General features: G+C 43.3%; 2 protein-coding genes across 2 annotated transcripts; one reads left to right on the top strand and one right to left on the bottom strand.

Annotated features, from left to right (window-relative positions):
- The first annotated feature begins 604 nt into the window (after nucleotides 1-604).
- nup155 (nucleoporin 155) lies at nucleotides 605-16,266 on the top strand. The gene is made up of 34 exons (XM_080477396.1): nucleotides 605-769; nucleotides 988-1,157; nucleotides 2,828-2,965; nucleotides 3,093-3,189; nucleotides 3,260-3,330; nucleotides 4,221-4,313; nucleotides 4,581-4,844; nucleotides 4,937-5,010; nucleotides 5,112-5,203; nucleotides 5,307-5,404; nucleotides 5,753-5,920; nucleotides 5,998-6,098; nucleotides 6,348-6,518; nucleotides 6,634-6,744; nucleotides 6,964-7,058; nucleotides 7,154-7,239; nucleotides 8,050-8,191; nucleotides 8,308-8,374; nucleotides 8,488-8,603; nucleotides 8,892-8,995; nucleotides 9,158-9,291; nucleotides 9,913-10,104; nucleotides 10,347-10,485; nucleotides 10,562-10,697; nucleotides 10,796-10,949; nucleotides 11,034-11,138; nucleotides 11,405-11,559; nucleotides 11,670-11,799; nucleotides 11,890-12,003; nucleotides 12,093-12,213; nucleotides 12,563-12,673; nucleotides 13,001-13,137; nucleotides 13,854-13,960; nucleotides 14,682-16,266. Exons 2-34 carry the CDS (start codon nucleotides 1,016-1,018, stop codon nucleotides 14,818-14,820), a joined length of 4,104 nt encoding a protein of 1,367 aa, XP_080333522.1. The 5' UTR covers nucleotides 605-769; nucleotides 988-1,015; the 3' UTR covers nucleotides 14,821-16,266.
- A 2,305-nt stretch (nucleotides 16,267-18,571) lies between these two features.
- Nucleotides 18,572-19,675, bottom strand: ora5 (olfactory receptor class A related 5; the record flags this gene model as incomplete). The annotated part of the gene is made up of 1 exon (XM_080477635.1): nucleotides 18,572-19,675. One exon carries the CDS (start codon nucleotides 19,673-19,675, stop codon nucleotides 18,572-18,574), a length of 1,104 nt encoding a protein of 367 aa, XP_080333761.1.
- Nucleotides 19,676-20,031: the final 356 nt, after the last annotated feature.

Raw genomic sequence — 20,031 nt, 5'->3', positions numbered from 1 at the left:
ACTTGGGTTTCCTCTCACAGTCCTTGAACATACATTTGAGGCTGACTGGTGACTGCAAATTCACTGTGAGTCTGTGTGCCCTGATATGAACTGTGGATCTTTTAGGTATACCCAGCCTTCACTCAAAGTCAGCTGAAAGTTACTCTGGTCCCAAAATATGCGCGTGAGGTTAAGTGGTTACCATAAATTGCCCCAAGGTGAGAGTGCTTGTCAATCTCTTTGTTTATCCTGTGATGAAAACATGTCCAGTGTGTATCAACAAAGAGAAAATATACTGCCATTTTGATCATATTGGGGAGAATGGAATTTTTTGCTGGGAAAAGGGAAGTATACAATAGCCGTGCAATTTCATCATAAGATGTGAAAGTAACCCCTGAAATGTACGGTCTGCATGTCTTTGACCAGCTTGGAAATTTGTATGAGTAAAGTGTAACATTCAAAAATTGTATTAATAAAGTCATCATTTTGAGTTTCATACAATAATCTGAAGAATTAAGTAAACAATAAATAATGTATTTTTTGAGACAGACGTCTGTTAACATCTCTTTTGACGGCCAGGTGGCAGCACCGCGCAGTACTCGAGCCATTCTGCCAAGAAATCAGTACACGAAGAAGACGTTAATGGCGGTCTCTGTTTCCAGTGCATGAGGTTGGCGGGCTGTGAGCTGTCTGTGTCTGTTAAGTGCCTTTATTTAAATTTAGCTGCCGAACCACTCACCACAACCTAACAGAGGAGTTCTTCGGCATCACGCGGAATCTTTCTAACCTGGTAAACAAATGAACTCGCTTTAAAACCCCTGCCTTGACTGAAGCGAGTGGTTAGCTCGTATGCTAAATAACAGTTGACCGGCGTCACATTAGCATAAAGTGATTCTTCTGAAATACTGAAGTTCAGTGATATACAAGCACGTCTTCGTATCCTCACGTGATACTGAGGTGGCGCTCATTTCCTAGCATTTATTTGCGTTTGAACCGTGTGCCGTACAGATCTCAAGTGAGCGGTGGTCGCCCAGCCATGCCGTCCGCCGCTGGACCGAGCAGTCCAACCGCCGTCCTGGCTGAAGCCCTGGACAACTCCTCCAGGCTGATCGACAGGCACCTGCAGGACGACCGCTGCTTCCCTGACCTGTCGGAGCTCCTCAGTGTCCCCGCACACAGTGAGTCACCGGGAGGGAAGACCACCGAGCTTTAATCTCTTTCTCCATGTGACGGGGCTAAAGTTATCTCCTTCAGTTTCTCGTGCTCTGGGGAAATTCAATGAAGTCTTTATTTTGATAGTCTGAAAGGTATTGTTTATTTGCTCCTATCACATCAACATTACAGTAGCACAGGCTGATGACACACAACAAACCCTCATCATAAATTCTCATCAACACATCTTGGAGTCAAGAGTCTTGCTCAGGAACTCACAGTGGTGACCTGGTTGCTTTGGGATTCGAACCCGTGACTGCTGAGCCCACATTTGCCTCTTGACCGTCACTGCTATTATTACAATAGTTCTAGCTCAAATAAGCTGAATTAAATGACTGAGATACAGATGTTGTCAGGTCGGCATTCGACTTTTCAAGAGAAAATTTTATATTCATTACATCAAACTTTTTTATCTGGGAAACATTTTGGGATTTTTTATTTATTTATTTATTTTAGACAGCATTATGCCAAATCTCTCATATCCATCCATCTTCTTTCCTGCTTCGTCTGTATTGGGTCACAGTGTAGAGAGCAAAGAAGTCTAGACACATCTGTCCCCTGCAACTTCCGCAAGTCGCTCTATCATGGAAGAGTGACGCCTGCAACTCTGGAGAGAAAAGTCATTTCAGCTGCTCGTATCTGAAACCTCATAGTCATGACCCAAAGTTCCATAGGTTCCATAGGTTCCATGACCATAGGTGAGAGTGGTGATGTAGACTGACCGGTAAACAGAGAGCTTTGCTTTACAGCTCAGTTCCCTCTTCACGACAACAGCCTGTCCGAATCTGTGGCCGATCTCATGATCCCTCCTCCCAATAAGAGCCCAAGATACCAAATCTCTTCCACCATGGGAAGATGCTCCCTCCTACTTGGAGAAGGCATGTCATCCTTTTCTGTTAGAGAACCTTTATGATATTGTCCAAAAGAAGGCATTTTTGTTTGTCCATGAATACGTGACAATGTTCCAGTTCAACAACGACAGTGTTATGAGCAAGTCTTTGAAACATGTTGTCCCATAAAGGGTAAATGTTGGTGACTTTGTAGATGATTTGGGAAACTATTCACTTATTTGTGAAAGTTTTAGAAAATGGGAATAAAATATATTTATTTTTAATGGTCATGTTTCATTTTGAATTATTATTTTCTATTGTAGGCCCTCATTAGGCATTGTTTGGGGGGAAAAAGAGAAACATTTCAACCTGCTGCAATATTATGTCTATATTAAAAGTACTGATTGTTTAAACCAAAGCTTTGGGATTTCAAATCATTGTCTTTCTCTAAAACAATTTTTTTTAACCCAGTTTTTGTGGTTATCAAAAGTACAGTAAAAGTTATAATCTGCATTTCAGTCCTGTAAAGGCAGTTTTTATCATAAGTATGTAATTAAGTATGTAATTATCATAATAAGGTTTGGTGCTGCTTCCAAAAATGTTAATGCAACAGAAAAAGGGGTAAAATCACTTTTGCTTTATTTGAACCAAATATCGATTGTGATTAGCCTGTATTCATTGTAAACAAATGCTGAGTAGAACTCTCACAGTTTGTCCCTGTGATAGTAACAATACCTGTTCTGTGGCCTTCACCATAGTCAAAGTGGCAGAGTGCTGATTTAACTTGTCCTTTATTCTCATGACAGACATGCCGTCCCTCTCCGGAGTATCTGATATGGACTACCCCCTCCAGGGACCCGGTTTGCTGAGTGTGCCAAATCTTCCAGAGCTCGGCGCAGTCCGCCGAGTCCCTCTGCCACCTGAGCTGGTGGAGCAGTTCAGCCGTATCCTTTCGAACTAATTTAATACTTTCAGATGAGTCCAGAAAGTTCCACTAGACGTATGACAGAAATGTGTTGTCCATTGCTCTTGTTTCCAAAAGAAATGTTTGTTTGTTTAACCATTCCATAGATATGCAGTTTAACTGCATGATGGGAGTTTTTCCGGAGATCTCTCGAGCGTGGCTTACAATCGACAACGACATCTTCATGTTTAATTACGAAGATGGGTGCGTATCTTCACAATCTGAGATGCACAATCGATCCACCATTTTTTCTTATGCTATGTTTTCCTTGCAGAGGAGATGTAGCTTACTTCGATGGCCTGATTGAAACAATTCTGGCAGTGGGCCTCGTGAAACCAAAACCAGGTATGTCTGAACATTCACTCGGGGCACTTCACGCTGCAGGGAAATGCAACACAGTTCTGATTTTGTGACCCATATTGGCCCTGTTTTGTGGCTGTGTGAAAGCTCCAATTTTTTGGGGGGAGGGGGGGTTCGCACCAGACCCAGGCCTCAATCATATGTGGTGTCAATTTGGATATTTTTCTACATGCAACTGCCTCGTTATTGAGGTGTGACTGACGTCACTGCCGCCTCCCACTGCCGGTGAAGGCGGCTCTGCTAAAATGTTAAATGCTGTGCTCTTTTGTCCTCATTCTCCTTCGTCTTTCCCACATCATATTGTTTAGATTTTGTCGGCTCGTATTTATCAACCACTTGAAAATGGATTTATACGCACTGACCAGTGTTGCCAGATATGGCAGTATCCCGCAATTGTGGAACCAAATTCTCTTACCTTTTAACTTTGCATATTTCATGCATTTGTGTGTTCATTTATATGTGTATATATGTATATGTTTATTTATTACACATATAATAGTTTTACGGTTTTAACATGATTTTTACACAGGCTGAGATTTGGGCTGGTTTTTATTGAGGCCTCTGTGGGTTTTACGTTGTTTGTGCTGGAAACAGTGTGTAACATCTGGCAACACCAGTGCTGATCGCGGTGCCATCCATATTTATTTCTGGCAACACTGTCGTCTGCACATGCGCTCTGGGTCCCATGTTGTTACAGTCTGATAGAAGTTGCATTTTAAATGTAATGTGATTGATCCCACAAAAAAATCGGGTACCAGCAAAGATTGAAATTGATCATCAAGACCTGCAGTGTGAACGTAGCCTCAGAAGCTTTTTTTTTTCTTTTTTTTTTTTCTCCCTTGATTCAGACTTTTGATTTCTGTTTTTCTCTTCAGGGATTCTGCAGCCACACATTCACTACCTCTTAGTCCTCGCCACGTCTGTGGATGTTGTGATCCTCGGGCTCAGTTTCCCCAACAGCCAAGCAGGTGAGTTAATCTCAAGAACACGTTTCAGTGGTTTTAGACCAAAGTTTGTTGAAGGGTCCCCCCCCCCCCCACAATCCTTAGTCTAATGGCAAATCTTATCACAAAATAATACAATCATACTGCATTACTATTAAATAACTGTTGCTGCATTAAACCTGAACAGGACTTACAATATGAGAGAGCCAAAACATTTTCACTTGTGTTCAGTTTGCATTGGTGTTAGGTTGTAAGATATTTAGGCTTGTCGTGTGTTTCTTCTGTCGATAGGTCTGAACGACAGCATGTCTGGTGGGATGCAGCTCCTCCCAGACCCCTTGTTCTCAATCCCCACTGACAACACCTACATCCAGTCCATCACCTCCACCGACCTGGGACGCATCTTTATGGCAGGAAAGGACGGCTGCCTCTATGAGATCGCTTACCAGGCCGAGGCAGGCTGGCTGAGCCAACGCTGCAGAAAAATCAACCACTCCAAAAGCTCCCTGTCTTTTCTCGTTCCTTCTGTGCTTCAGTTCTCCTTCTCTGAAGACGGTGAGGAGAGTTTACCCACTTCTATGTGGTGTTAAACATGCTTCACCTGCTTGTATATGACTTATACATCTCGCCATCTTTTGTGTCCATAGACCCTGTTGTGCAGATTGCAGTGGATAACTCTAGAAACACACTCTTCACACGCTCTGAGAAAGGTGTGCTGCAGGTAAGGTATCTCTTAGTGGCCATAATTTTCTATCACCAAGAAAATATGTATATATACATTTTTTGCAATCATTGTAAATGTGAAACGATTTAATGTTTCAGGTGTATGATCTGGGTGCTGATGGTCAAGGCATGAGTCGTGTGGCAACAATGTCTCAGAGCTCCATAGTGGCAGCTGCTGGAAACATTGCCAGGTTTGTCTGGGTGTGATAAACGCCACTTGTTTCTTTTACGTGGACGGTGAAGCTTCATATGTAAAGACATCCTGTTAATATTTGAAATTCTGTTGTGTTTCAGGACCATAGATCGCTCTGTGTTCAAACCGATCATCCAGATCTCAGTGATTGATAGATCTGAGTCTTCTGACTGCCACCTGCTCGCCGTCACACACGCAGGTAAACGTTGCATGACTTCGTAAAGCCCATAATGATTTTCTCATTTTTAAATCAGAAAAGACACATTCATGGTGATGCAATTTTGCAAGTTATTTGATTACATGTGTGAATAATTCAGTCCTTTGTACTGGTTGGTCACGTGTTTTTTTTTTTTAGGAGGTCTTTGTGACATATCTAAACAATTTTCAAACAGTAACACATCAGATAATTCAGAAAAAAACTATTTCAATTAATCTGAAGAAAATATCCCTGTTTGACTTAAATAACATTTTGTGTTTCAGTTTCTATGTTTCAATGTCTATGTAAAACATTTTTACATGATTGTAATGATATGATCTGTGTCCCCAGGTGTGCGTCTCTACTTCAGCACCACGGCTTTTGCACCTCCGCACCAGAAGCAGGTCGCGGTCCGGCCTAGCTTGTTAGCTTTGGTTCACGTCCGTCTGCCACCGGGCTTCTCTGCCTCCTCGACTCTGCAGAAACCTTCAAAGGTCCACAAAGCTCTGCACAGCAAAGGTAACGCACCAAATCAGTCTTTAGTTTATTTTCAGCTCACTATCGTTACTCTCTGTAACACACTTGGTTTGTCACAGGTATTCTGCTAATGGCTGCTTCTGAGACAGAAGACAACGACATTCTGTGGTGCATTAATCACGACTCCTTTCCCTTCAAGAAGCCCTTGATGGAAACGCAGGTTTGCCCTTTTTGTTCAGTAGTAACATGTGATACTCAAAATTGTTGGTGTTTTGCCCCCAAAACATATTTCTGAACCAATTTCTTCTCTTATTATCAGTCGAATTCATTATAGTACATCACTATCAACTATTGCCTTGATTTTGTTTACATATCTACCTAAATACCCCAAATAAAGTGTCTGGAACTTAAATATATTATAATATAATTTATAACAATATTCCTCTCCTTTCTGTGTCTTATGTTGCAGATGATGTCTAACATAGACGGACACTCTTGGGCTCTTTGTGCCATTAGTGAAGAGAAGCCGGCCAAGATTTTCACTCCCCTGAACAAGGAACAAATCCCCATCACCGATTCCCCAGTGGTGGTCCAGCAGCACAATATCCCTCCACAGAAGTTTGTCCTCCTCTCTGCCAAGGTTGAAACTGTTGTCATCGCTCATTATGTCACACACACACAGAGTTTAATCTTGTTAAAGTGCAACAAAAGAGTCTGCTAATTTTCTAAAGTGTGGACTCTGTGCTTCTCTACAGGGGAGTCACATTTTCCAAAAGCTGCGCCCAGTGGATCAGCTCCGTCACCTCCTGGTGAGCTGTGCTGGAGGGGAGAGCGAAGAGATTGAACGCTTCTTCAAGCTGCACAGGGTACGATGTGTGACAGTCGCTGTGCGACACTTTATAATCCTGTTATAGTGGCGTTTGGCATCAAACCTGTGAATGACACACACGCTTGGGTTGAGGCTCGTGTCACAAGCTGCGTGTTGTAGCCTGCATGACGCATCAAGACCTTCACACAGGATTGAATTTGACATTTTTATTACACACAGCATATATTTAAATTATGACTCTCCTCTGTCTGTACAGGAGGAGCAGGCCTGTTCCACAGCATTAATCCTGGCTTGTTCTAGTGCTGCCACCGACCGAGAGGTTTCACAGTGGGCCACCAGAGCCTTCTTCAGGTCCAATAACATTGCTCATACTTGCACATATTTTGTATTTCTCCATGCTTTTCTCAAACTAAAGTTGGTCTTATTTGTGATTTGGTTGTGATCAGATATGGAGGAGAGGCCCAGATGAGATTCCCTGCTGCCATGGCAGCTCCCAGTACAGTTGGACCTGTGATGAGCTCTCCAGCACCAGGTGAACAAGCGGTTTGCTTTGTGAGATGTTTTCAAGATCAGACCTGACATATTCACTTTGTGTGACAGTATAAAAGTCTTTATAGCAGTGGTTGCACCAATTTTTTATTTGTCAGTCAAATGAAATTATCAGACAGTTTGAGAGCATAATGCAGCCCCAACAGAAATCCCGCAAAACATAGATAAAGGTCACTTAATAGCATTGTTATATACGCTATTTTCTGTATTGTAAGTTGACAAATTAACTTGAAAATGTGTTGTGCTGATGTCAAGAGTTTCACCTGAGAAACTGCCTCAATATACACTTCATATATTGTGAAAATAATCCATCTTATAACTTTATACCAAACTGACCGAAGATACAATTTCTCATATTTTTAGCTGAAAGAATTGAAAATTATGTAAAGACATAATCAGTGACCTTTCAAAGACACAAAGGGACGTTTTTGTAAATTATGCACTTACTTGTAATTCCACTGTCTACCACAGGATGGTGATGTGAGTCACAACAGTATATAACGTAGATGCATCAGTATGGTTTTGTATGCACTTTGTCATATCCTGGTAATACCAAATCAAAAAAAAATTACAAACCACATTCAGAACAGTGATTTAGTGCTGCCGACCACTGCATAAAGTGTAAGTCTTAAATGTTGTACCATGACCTTTAATACTGTGATATGAATAGCTGAAATTTCTATTTTGTAGCTGTATATTTAAAGATTAACTTTATAAAAAAAAAAAACAGTGAAGGACATCACCTTTTATTCTTTTATCCTGTTGAATCTATTCTTGTAATTTTCCCATTCAGGGATTATACCCCCAGCACTGGCCACACCCTTTACACCAATGCATTCTGGGTCTGCTCCCATCACACCCATGTCTGCTGGCCCAGAGGTGATTTTCTCTGGCAAACATAATGGCATCTGCATTTACTTTGCTCGAATTCTTGGGTAAGTATAACTCCCACCATTGTTTGACTTTTTCCTGGGTCGGCGCTCTGGATGCTGATATATGATGGAGCTGACCTTGAGTAACTGGAGTGTCTCTTTTTCATTGTAACTCACAGAAATATTTGGGACGGGACGCTCGCTCTTGAAAAAACAATGAGTAAAGGGAATCAGACTGTCAGTATTGTAAGTATCATTACTGCTTCAGGATTATTTTCGCTCACTTATAGCACACGAGCTAAGCTGAGTGTTTTGGGTGACAAAAGCTGAGCACAGGTTGTGATCTGTTCTTCCTACAGTTGGAAAGCAGTGTTGCTGCATGTCATGTGGAGGCGGTTCGTCTTGAGCTCTGCGGCTTGCAGGAGTTTCTTGATAAAAACTCCCAGTTCAGTCCCTCCTCTCTCGGTGCTGCAAGGTGAGAGCTTAATCTTATTTACTCTTGCATTAAATTGCTGATGTGTTGATACATCGTGCTGGTTTCACAGGATAAAATAGCACTAAAGAGGGACATGTGGTATCAGCAATGATTACTATGACCAGATTAATACTATTAATGCTTAAAGCACTTTATTCTTTCATATTACTTTAACTTTATCTCTAAGCACTTCCCACATGAAAGTACAATCGGTAAAAACAGTATTCAAATCTTCCAAATTCTACATTAATGTCCAAAACATATAACATCTGTTGTGCTCCCCGTTAGCTTCAGCTCCCCCGCCAACCTCCAGCAAAGACTTTTGGGATTTATGCGTCCTGATGGAGCCAACTCTCAGCAGATTCAGCAGGAGCTCCAGAGAAAGAATCACAGTGAGTTATGAGGGCAAATATACATATTTCCCCTAAGTAGCTGGACACAAGTAAACATGAAACTGTCTCTGCATACTGCACTGGAGAGGCTGGTGCAAAGTGACATGTTATTTATGCTTTAACAATCTCTAATTCAAATTTGTTTACCCTCTCCGTGTCCAGCCAAGGCTCAGTTGTATGAGAAAGTGTCCCTGCAGGGGATCCAGCAGCTGGTGCATCGCTCCTGTCAGACTCTGGCCCTCTGGAAGCTTCTCTGTGATCATCAGTTCAGCCTCATTATGTCCGAGCTGCCAAAGGTACATGTTGTGCACAAAATACACCTGCGTGGCAAACAGATGCTCGTACATCTCCACACTCCACCAAAAACCTGGGGAGGAGTGCTCCAGCTGGTCTGATCGTGTTAAACTGATCTTCTTCACATCTAACAGCAATTTGATAGCGTGTGTTGGGTGTTGCCAAGTTTAAACAGCCTCTCTTAACACACATCCAAACGTCAACATACCAACAGAAACTGAAATTAACTCCACGTCGATGAAGAAATACCTCTGTGAAAATCATCAAAGTGATCAGGCCAGGTAGACAACCTGGCCTGTCTGTACGAGTAATGTTTGGATTCAAAGTGATCATATTTCTAGAGCTTCTGGGTAGAAATGAGCCTGAGCAAGTAATATTTAGGCTGAGGATGTGATTTTTTTTTTTATTGAAGTGGAATTGCAGGCATTTTCACTTTTCATCATTCTGGAGTATTGTTTGAAGAATATTTAGTGGAAGAATTAATGAAATCCAATTTGGAATTACATAACAAAATGTGAAAAAAGTGAATACTTTCCAGATGCACTGTAAGTGGACCCAGCTCCTGCACTCCTGGTGGGTTTCAGGGTACTTGTGGCTCATTTGTCCCTTTCTGCTGCTTTCAGGAGTTCCAAGAGCAGATGAAGGGAGTGAGTTTTAAGGATGTAGTGATCCGAGGGAAGGAGCTATCTGGAGCACTTATCACAGGACTGATTAATGTCTACATCAAAGATAATGCCTCTGTGGACGCCGTCAGCAATCACCTGAGGGACATCTGTCCCTTGCTGTACAGCAGCGACGACAACGTTTGCTCCAAGGTCCGTACCCGAACACGGCTGAATTCTCACCATCAAATCAGTTTTATGTGTAGTTAAATGTATCCCGCCCTAAGGCGTGTCACACTCTTATTTAATGGATGTCTCTGTGTCTATTTCCACTTTTCTTTTAATCTCGGAGAGAATTTTTTGGGGCACCAAACTCTTGTAACTAAAAGCTTATTGATTCAGCCGAACTGATTTATGCGTCCCGGCACTGAATTAGCTTGTGCTCCCCCACTCAGGCTAATGAGTTGCTGCAGTGCTCGAAGCAGATCCAGAATAAAATGGATAAAGAGCGAATGCTGAGAGAGTCTCTGCGGCTCTACCAGCAGATCAGCCAGCACACAGACCTGCCGCTCGTCTGCTCCCAGTACAGGCAAGGTAGGGGAATGACATGCGAGTCACCGGCACTGTTGTCGTTGTTGGACGTGAATATTAATACTGTCTAACTTCTCAGTGCGTTTCTACGAGGGAGTCCTGGAGTTGTGCCTCACCGCCGCCGACAAGAAGGATCCGCAGAGACTTGGGCCTCACTTCTACAAGAACGGGGAGCCCGAGGAGGACCGAGTGGGGCAGCAGGCCTTCCAGGAGAGGTAACGCAGGAAACGAGTAATCTACAGAGTTCCAGTTTGCATGAGCGATGATTGCTATCAGTCGTATTCTCAATGTTTCATCCCCCCCCCCCGCTCAGACTTTCCTGTTACAAGTGCATCACAGACACCATGCAGGAGCTCGTCAACCAGAGCAAAGCTGCCCCTCAGTCCCCCAGCGTCCCAAAGCAGCCCGGACCGCCAGTCATGACATCTGACCCCAACATGCTCAGCAACGAAGAAGCGACAGCCCACGTGAGTAAAAAGAGGGGGTGCTCGTGTCCTTCCACGTCGATCGATGTTGGCAGCATCTGTAAAGAGACTGTTGTTCCCGTGCAGTGTGAGCAGATGCTCGGTCTGGCTCAGAGGTCTCAGGACGAGCTGTTTCACATCGCTCTGTACAACTGGCTGATCCAGGCTGACCTGACGGACAAGCTGCTGGAGGTATTGTAGCAGCGCTTACGGAACTCAATTTTACAGAACAAAAGATTGCAGTATTTAGTCAATGTAATCTAATTACTTAACTCACGTTGCTTGGAAATTGCGGAGATTTGAACAGTTAATACAGCAAACAGTGTCTTTTTTCTTTCTGTCCTGAGGTATTTATCAAAGACAGTATTGACAACTTTGGAAGATATTCATATCTTTGACGGTTCCCCTGTATAATCACAGTAATCACATTTCATTTGTTTTGTTGTTTTTTCCGTCAGGTGAATTCTCCATACTTGGAGGAGCATCTGATGCATATGATCAAGCAGGACCAGAGTAAAGTTCATAACATGGACCTGCTGTGGCGTTACTACGAGAAGAACCGTAACTTTGGCAAAGCAGCTCATGTTCTAGCGCGTCTTGCCGACATGCACAGGTTTGGACACATCAACAGAAGAACAATGAACTCATCAAAGTCAATATTTACTTTCTGCTCGAACACAAAAGTGACTCCCAGTGGCTTGCCTTTTTTTTTTTTACCCCCAGCACCGAGATCTCGCTGAAGCAGCGTTTGGAGTACATTGCCCGAGCTATCCTGTCTGCTAAGAGCTCCTCCTGCATCTCCGCCCAGGCGTCCGACGGAGAGTTCCTTCACGAGCTGGAGGAGAAGATGGAGGTCCGGAACGCTGCAGTGAACACTGAAAGGAAGTCCAGTCATGAAGTCCAGCAAACACTTGAGTTTTCTATTTGTCTTCTGTCATTTTAGCTTGTACGCATCCAAGTGCAGATTCAGGAAACCCTGATCAGGCAGTACTCCCATCATCCCTCAGTGAAAAACGTCATTTCTCAGTTAGACTCCGAGCTCATGGACATCACAAAGGTAACCAGACATTAATGGAACCAGCAGGCTCCATGAGCAGAATGACTCGTTTTAAACTTTTGAAAATGTCTGTTTGGTTGATCTTCCAGCTCTACGGAGAGTTTGCTGATCATTTCAAATTGTCCGAGTGCAAGCTGGCCATAATCCACTGTGCCGGGCACTCTGACCCCATACTGGTGCACTCGCTGTGGCAGGAGATCTTAGAGAAAGGTGAGTAAAGTCACTTAAACCTCTCCTCTGCATTGTTAACCCTTTTTCAACCAGAACTATTTTCTCTGTGTAGACTTGTCAAGGTGCTTAATGAGTTCTGCATCCTCTAACATAACTTCTATAAATATCAGTTTTTCAGTATTACTATGTGTTTTTGACTTCATGTTACAGTCAAGTTTCAGGAGCCACCATAATGATTATATACATGAAGCACTATTTCCCTTTTCTCTAGAGCATTTGGAATTTTTCACGTGTTGTAGTTTTGAGACGTACGCCTGGTGACATCATCAGGGTGAAATGGTGATCGTCTCATCGTCACGTGGAACTAAAACAATCTTCCGTCTTTCAGAGCTGGGAGACACTGTGGCCATGAGTCCAGCAGACAGGATGATGTCTCTCAATCTGAAACTCGTATCACTGGGGAAGATTTACGCTGGAACCCCGAGATATTTCCCTCTGGGTACGCTCCCTTCATTTTCAGTCCGGTTAGAATATTCCAGCCCGCTGTTCACAGCTTTGTGAACGCTAATCTAATTAGTCCTCCCGTTTGCATCACTTCTGCCGGCGAGTCTCTGCGGTGCAGGTCTGTAGGGTCACGTTGGTGCTCGAGGTGACTGCGTAATTGTCCTACATTTACAAAACAGCAGGTTCAAACTTGACTTGTGGAAACATTGTTTGATCTGAAACACATGACTGCCCGCACGTAGGCACATAATGGGTTTATCCCCAGTAGTAGAGGAGATGCTGAGTGTGCAGCGCTACAGGCCAGTGTGTCGTGTGACTGCAGAGTTCCTGGTGAAGTTCCTGGAGCAGGAGGTGTGTCGACTCAACTGGGACGTGGGATTTGTGACGTGCACCATGCAGGAGATCGGAGTCCAGCTGCCACGTCTATTGGAGGTCTACGACCAGCTCTTCAAAACGAGGGTACACACTGGACTTTTCTATAATCTAATCCGTGAATGGAAAGGTGACTCTGATTGACCCACTCAGACACCAGGAAAGTACATTTACAAACATTAGGTTAACATTAAAATTGTTTGAGATCATTGAAAAAAACAAAATATGAAATCAACTATATTGAAAAATATCTAAAGCAACATTAGAAAAATATATTGGGAGGCTTGTTTAAAGTTAACTATGAATATGGCGGATTAAATCATAATTACAAGCTTAGAGTTTGAAGTTTCAAACTACAAATAATATCAAAACAATAGCTGCATAGACAAATAATAAGTCATGTTTCACTTCCATTCTGGGAACAGGAACTAAGAGCAGCTTTGAGTGAACGGATCTCAGACATGTTGCTTCACAACATCCCAGTAAATCAAACCTGAGCTCATATTTTGCTTCATAGTAAAAGAAAGGAGGTGTGATGACTTGGTCATTTAAAAACTGACAAATTCATCTCCTTTATATCATTTCAAGTGGTTTGAATATAAGAATATCTTTTGATATCAACTTTAGTGCTGCCTCCTCCGTCATCGCCATGGTTTTTCTTTTTTTCTCCCCCCGTTATTCGGCCCATAAGTTTTTGCAGTGCGGCGTCTGGGTGAATTTATCGCTCGGCGCTCCATCCAATGCACTAAATGTATGGGAGCATAAAAGCAGTGACATTTACACCTTTTGTTTTATCCCCGCAGGATCCCTGCTGGCAGCGCCTGAAGAAACCTCTGCACCTGGTGGAGTGTATCCACGTGCTTCTCTCTGGATATGTGGAAGACCCCAGCAGAGTACCCACGTACGACAGGTAATCAAGTATCTACAGTCCGACATACTTTTGTAAGATTCAGCTCTGCTCACTTTCGATGAGCTCTGAAACTAAATTTACACGGGTTCCCTGTCAGCAGTGACAAGAATCCTTCACGAACATGGATGATGAGATGAAAATATTCTTTAAAGTTCAGTTTTGCAGAAGAATTCCAAAAGAGGGAATTCAGGCCTTTTCCCTGCAACCTGCAGTGGTTCAGAATCCAGCTCTGCTCACTGCAGCTGGTTTTCTTCAGTGGGCTACATTTTGGCTGTTTCTAGGCAACATGTCATATCAGCCAATCACTTTTTGCACACCGGCAATCAGCGGGCAGTCAAAGTGAAGAGCCGAACATGAAAATTATACGATGCATTCTCCAGCTTTCTGCTCATGTGTGGATGAGCTGTGCGTTTGTGTGGCGCCAACGTCGTGCTCTCCGCAGGCGGTCTTTGATTGGTTGTCTCCCGCTCTGCCACCGCTTCACACATAAACACTCTGGACAGAAGGGGCGCTACAGTAAAACTTTAGAAGAGGCTTATCTATGTGATGACTCACAAAAGATTAAAATGATATAATGTAAGTGTAGTGTAAGGCCTGCTCTCATTAATACCTGTTTCTGACTTATTGTAACCCTCTCATAGCTTGGGACGCAAGGTTTTATTTAGAGTTTGTAACAGGACGGGAATTAAGGGGTTAACTGATTCCTCGCTGTCGGTTCCAGGCGCCGGTTCACCAACGTGTGTCTCGACAACATCTGCGGCTACCTGGTGGAGCTGCAGTCTCTGAGCCCGAACTCGGCCCTGCAGCACACCATCGGGAACTTCAAGTCTCTGCAGGCGAAGCTGGAGAAGCTCCACTGACGCTCCCGCTGCCGGCGAGGGGCGCCGGCGGACCGCGGCTCGCCGCCGCCGCGACCGCCACCGGCCTCCAGTGAACCAGCCGACAGACCCAAAGTGCGATTATCAGCCAGCACGGCTCCACAATGTTCTCTTGCTCGCCTCCAGCCTGCGTTGCTGCTCCCACAGGGCTTGTTGTTGAAAGTCGGATGATTAAAGTGAGAGAACCTGACGGCGCAGGTTTTATAACTTATTTGATACTGTTTTGTTAGTTTCAACCTTTTTTTTCTTTTTTTTTGTAGAAGAAACGACAATGTGGGTTTGCATTTTGTGCAAAATCCAAAAACTTGAAAAAAATATTTCCAAAAAAAAAAAAATCCGAATTTTACTAGTTTGTTTGATTATGTTAAAAAAAATGGACTTAATTTGTGATATTTTCTTATGAACACAAATAACAGAGTTGCTGCAGCCCTTTTCATCCCAGATTGTAATCGCTCTCCAAACAAACAAACATGCTGTAATTATGTACATAACTTTGCCCTGACGTTGTCTCCTCTGCCAAAGGTCATCCTCAAACTTTACAACAAAAACAAGCTTATTATCTTCACGTGTTATTTACAGTAAATCATTTTTGTGTTTGTGCGACTGCTTTTTGAATGTTTCGTTGAAGTCGGGATGCACTGAGAATTGAGATCTGCATGAAGAGGAAAACACTTTTCAATGAAATAAAACTTTTCCAATAATAATTTGGTTGTGTGATGAGGACGTTTAAAAAAGAAAAACCACTGCGGAGGAATTAGTTGCATGAAAACAGCCACGCTGGTGTTCTCTGGTTTGTGCGAGATGTTGGGATTAATTATCAGGAGAACGGAGCGTTAAATTGCTGTGACTTGAATATGTGGCACTGTTTATGTAATTATCTTTAAATCAAAGTGGCGCTCGGGGTTTCTTACCGGCATCATCAACAAGGCACTAATCGCCAAAGGCCTCTAATTAGCCGTGTGCTCTCGCACACAATTATGCTTAATTTTTAGCCTCGTGGAAAATAACATCGTTTTGACTCTTCGCCGGAATGATTCTTGTCAGTGAAGCACTCATTGACTGTATTTTGCATAATTTCGAATAACGTTAACTACATAATGTTCATCAGGTGAATTGATGGCTGATTATGCAAGCGCTTCAAATCACAAGGTTCTTCTCCACATCATCATGGTTTCATCTGAACAATTCAAATATTTAGCCCGAAGCGTTTTCCCAATAGTTTCTTCATATTCAACGTAAATGCTGTTGATGCGCCAGTGTGCAAATCTTCGGCTCTTTCATTTTAAAACAGGAGTTTAATTAAAATGTCCTCGCATTTAAACTGTTCCAGATTTGCGGAGGTCATTTCACAACTTTAAAGTTTGAAATCTGCACTTTTTATAATTTCACGCTTGTTTTAATAAGTTGATTAAAACTATTTCATCTGGCTAAAGTGTTACTTGTTTTTGACGATTGTAAACGTTTGAAAGTATATATCTAGACTTTATTTCTGACCCCGATTTGAACAGTCGGTAACCAAGGTACAATAAAGAGCCGAAAACAAGCAAACCTGGAATATGCAGATTCTAGTTTGTGAGACGGGAAGAACGTGACTGTGCAAACCAAGCGTTAGTCATTAACGGTACACTATGCAGTATTTTAATGTTGTTATTAAACATTATTGCCATTTCAGAAAGTTTTTTAATGTGCTACTGGTTAACTTAACCAATGTTGAACTTTACCAACTCGCCCCAGTCATTTTTAGTCTTGCAATGCAAGCTCTTACCACTAGAGGGTGTACTGAGAAGATGAAAGAAGCGGCAGGAACCTGTGAACTTGTTCTTCTGACCTTTAAACCGCCACTGCCTACAAACTATGTCTTATAATCAGGTTCCCGCCATGTGACACAGCGACAAGCAGAAAGAAGATCCAAATCTATGTGAACTTTGGCCAACAGTGGTATGACCTGAAATTCAAATAGTTCCCATTCAAAGTATTTAGGGTTTAGAAATTTTTCCACTTATTATCCATATGTAGTATTTAACTGTAACAGAGAAATTCAAAGCCTTGGAAAGAGAAGGTGTAGTATCATTAAAATTGGGTCAAGTTTTTTGGGATGAAATGCAATTTAATTCTTTTCCTTTTTGAGACTTTTTAATTTGATTCATGTTTTGGGACTTTCATAATCACCAATAACACAATAGAATGTGTTCTGTCTTATGACATTACAGATGATCAAAGTAGGAAATGTGAAGAAATATACGGCCTGCGAGGCAAATGATGTAGTAGTTAAACACTTCTGACGGGGCACGTTCAAGCATCAGCTTAAAAATAAGTACCTGTGCGGCACCTTTCTACACCCTTGATTCTTAATAGAGGCTCCATATTTAAAAAAAACAAACAAAGAAGGTACGGGCTTAAGATATATGGGTAATGTTTATTGAGCAAATTGAAATCCATCCATCCGTCCATCCATCCATCCATCAATCTCATCCAATCCAGTTCAGGGTCGTAGAGTCGAGACCTGTTGACATGTCACTGGTACGTCACAAGGCAAATACAGTTTACACACATTTACACCTATGGGCAATTCAATGTCATCAACACAGATCAAAATAAAAATATAAATGGTTGTGGCTCATGGGAGGAATCTGAACACACACATGGAGAACATGCAAACTGCAGAAAAAGAGCCCTGAAGCCAAAACCCAGGCTTGAACCAGGGACTTAATCTCTATAATGGAAGAGTGCTGACTGTAAACGTTCAGCTCCTCGCACTAACGTCCCCTTCAGAAGACTTGAAGTAAATTCACCATGATCTGTTGGGACATATGGAATGATCCGTTTGACTTTCAATAACCCAGAAGAAATCAAGCTCATATAATGAAACTACAGTAAACACTGATTTGGGCTCCTCATACCAGACTTTACTTACAGAGTGCTCATGATCGGTCACATTCAATCAGCGGGATTCACACACACCACTAAGCGTAACTCTGGGTTCAATGTCTTGCCTAAAGACACATGGACAGGCTGAGAACATGATAAATGGTAAATAGACTTCACTTATACGGCGAATTTAAATGCATTTTTTAAAACAGATAGAACCACTGACCTTGGTGTTAGACTGACCCGCTCTACCGTCATATGCTTTCCATTTGTTAGCATGAGAGATTTGTTTATTTCTATCTGTTTATTTCAGAACCTGAACAAAATCTTTTGACATAACGGTGGAGTAAATGAGAAACAAACACACTGTCGTCCTTATTTGTCATGCACCATGTTGTTCCTCTCAAAGGAAATTAGCAAGTATAATAACGATCTTAAGGATGCCCTTTGATAAGCTCACAGCACAGCGTTGAAAAGATCAGGATGTTTTTTTTTTTCTCCAAATAAACACGTTTAGATATCAGTCCTACAGCCAGAGCGAGAAGAGAGAACGTGAAGATCTCTGTGGTCTAACAAAGGTTTTCTAGAAACGCTGAGACATGCAGAGTTGCCAAAAACAGATGAAAATAAATTCTGTATGTGGGAGATCTTTGACACTGGGTTAACTTCCAACAGTCAAGCTTTGAGAATTATGTAACATTGCTGAAACTGCGTGTCACGGACGGGGTTGGATCTCAACTGCATGTGAATCGAGAGGAATTGAGAGACGGAGAGCAGCTCTTTCACGTTCCTCTGAACAGCACACTGAACATTAAATACAAAACTACTGATGAAGTTCAAGGGGAACAGATCAACGCGGTCTCTCTTATCTTTTACACGAGCATGTGAGTTTCTTGACTCCGTGCAGGAAGATATAGGGGATGATGCAGGTGTAGGAGGCAGCGATGTAACTGGCCACCTCCACAACGATGGATGAAGTGTGGATGTTGTTGGTGATGCGCAGGAGCAGATGAGTCAGCCAGCAGACCAGAACCACGCTGGCCACAGCCACCACGCTCTTGGCAGCCCTCACCTGAGTGCCGGAGTTCGAACCGGGCTTCGCTTGACCTGGTCGAGCTCCACTTTTGCCGTCGGCGTCCTGGAGTGGTGACGCACGGGGGGTTTTACTTGAAAGGCCTCCGCTTGTGGAAGCAGACGCACCTGTGTAGACGTTCGTTACCGACGCGGAGACTTTGAGATCGTCCGAGGTGCCCGGGGCAGGAATGGCCTTGTCATCACGACTGTCCTCCGCAGTCTTCTTGTCCTCTCTGACCGTCTCTTTTTTAGGATCGGAGCCGAGGCTCCGGACGCGTCGTTGGTTTTGGAACAGAGTGACGGCAATCTGGACACTAGCAAACACAATCCCAGCGAGGGGGAAAGCATTAGCCACGATTAAATAAGTTATGTCATAGGCTTGCCTGGCTACGGCGCTGGGGAAGACGTCCAAGCAGTCGTCCTCGCTCTCGTTCCTCCCGTCCACCGTGACGAAGAAGAAGTGCGGGATGCTGAAGGCGACGGCCACGGTCCAGCTCCCAGCCAGCAGGCCGCTCACCAGACGCAGGTTGTCCAGCGGCACCGGCGCGCCGCCACGCTTCAGGGAGCCCACCAACTTCTGGTACCAGAAGACGCTGATGAAGAAGGTGGTGAAGATGCTGCTGGTCTCAGAGAGGTCGGCACAGAAGCGAAACACGCCGCAGAAGGTTTCCCCCAAGAACCAGCGCCCGACGAAGTCCGCCATGGTGTCCGGCAGGTCCACCAGGTAGTTGGTGATGAGGTTGGAGACGGCCAGGTTGATGAAGAGTACCTCATTGGTGCGGATGCTGGATTTGTGCTTGGGAAGCGAGCAAATCGCCAGCCAGTTGTTTCCTATGATTCCGGCTATGAACATCAGCGCTCTGATGATGGATTCGATCAGCTCCTCCACGTCCATCCCTGCAGATCAGACGCGGCAACGTTCTCACCCTGAGGTCCAATTTGTGACGTGGAGGGAAAGTTTCAGTCTTCGTATTTATAGAGAAGGACACAAAGTCCAACCCAATCGTGGCACAGAGTTCAAACTGCGTCTTCCCACGTGGTTTTCCCTCATATAGCCGCCATCATGTGGTCCCACTGAGAGACAGGTGTGTGTTCTCATTAGAGCCAACCTAAGAAACTTTCTCCTGACTGGAGCTGAACATATGCTGTAATATGTACAAAGAAAGAAGAAAATACAGAGAAAGATCTCAAACAAAACTCTTAATTGATCAGTTAGGGCTTTAAGTTTTCTCTCGCAAAATGTAAATTCAG

Source organism: Lipophrys pholis (assembly GCF_963383615.2).
Source record: "Lipophrys pholis genome assembly, chromosome: 12".
NCBI lineage: Eukaryota > Metazoa > Chordata > Actinopteri > Blenniiformes > Blenniidae > Lipophrys > Lipophrys pholis.
This window is presented reverse-complemented; position numbering and strand designations above follow the sequence as displayed.

Coding starts and splice junctions, on each gene's coding strand:
- nup155 (XM_080477396.1), top strand. CDS start 1,016: ATGCCGTCCGCCGCTGGACCGAGCAGTCCAACCGCCGTCCTGGCTGAA. Junction 3,331..4,220: donor CCTCGTGAAACCAAAACCAG/GTATGTCTGAAC, acceptor TTTTCTCTTCAG/GGATTCTGCAGCCACACATT. Junction 12,674..13,000: donor CCCGAGATATTTCCCTCTGG/GTACGCTCCCTT, acceptor GTGTGACTGCAG/AGTTCCTGGTGAAGTTCCTG.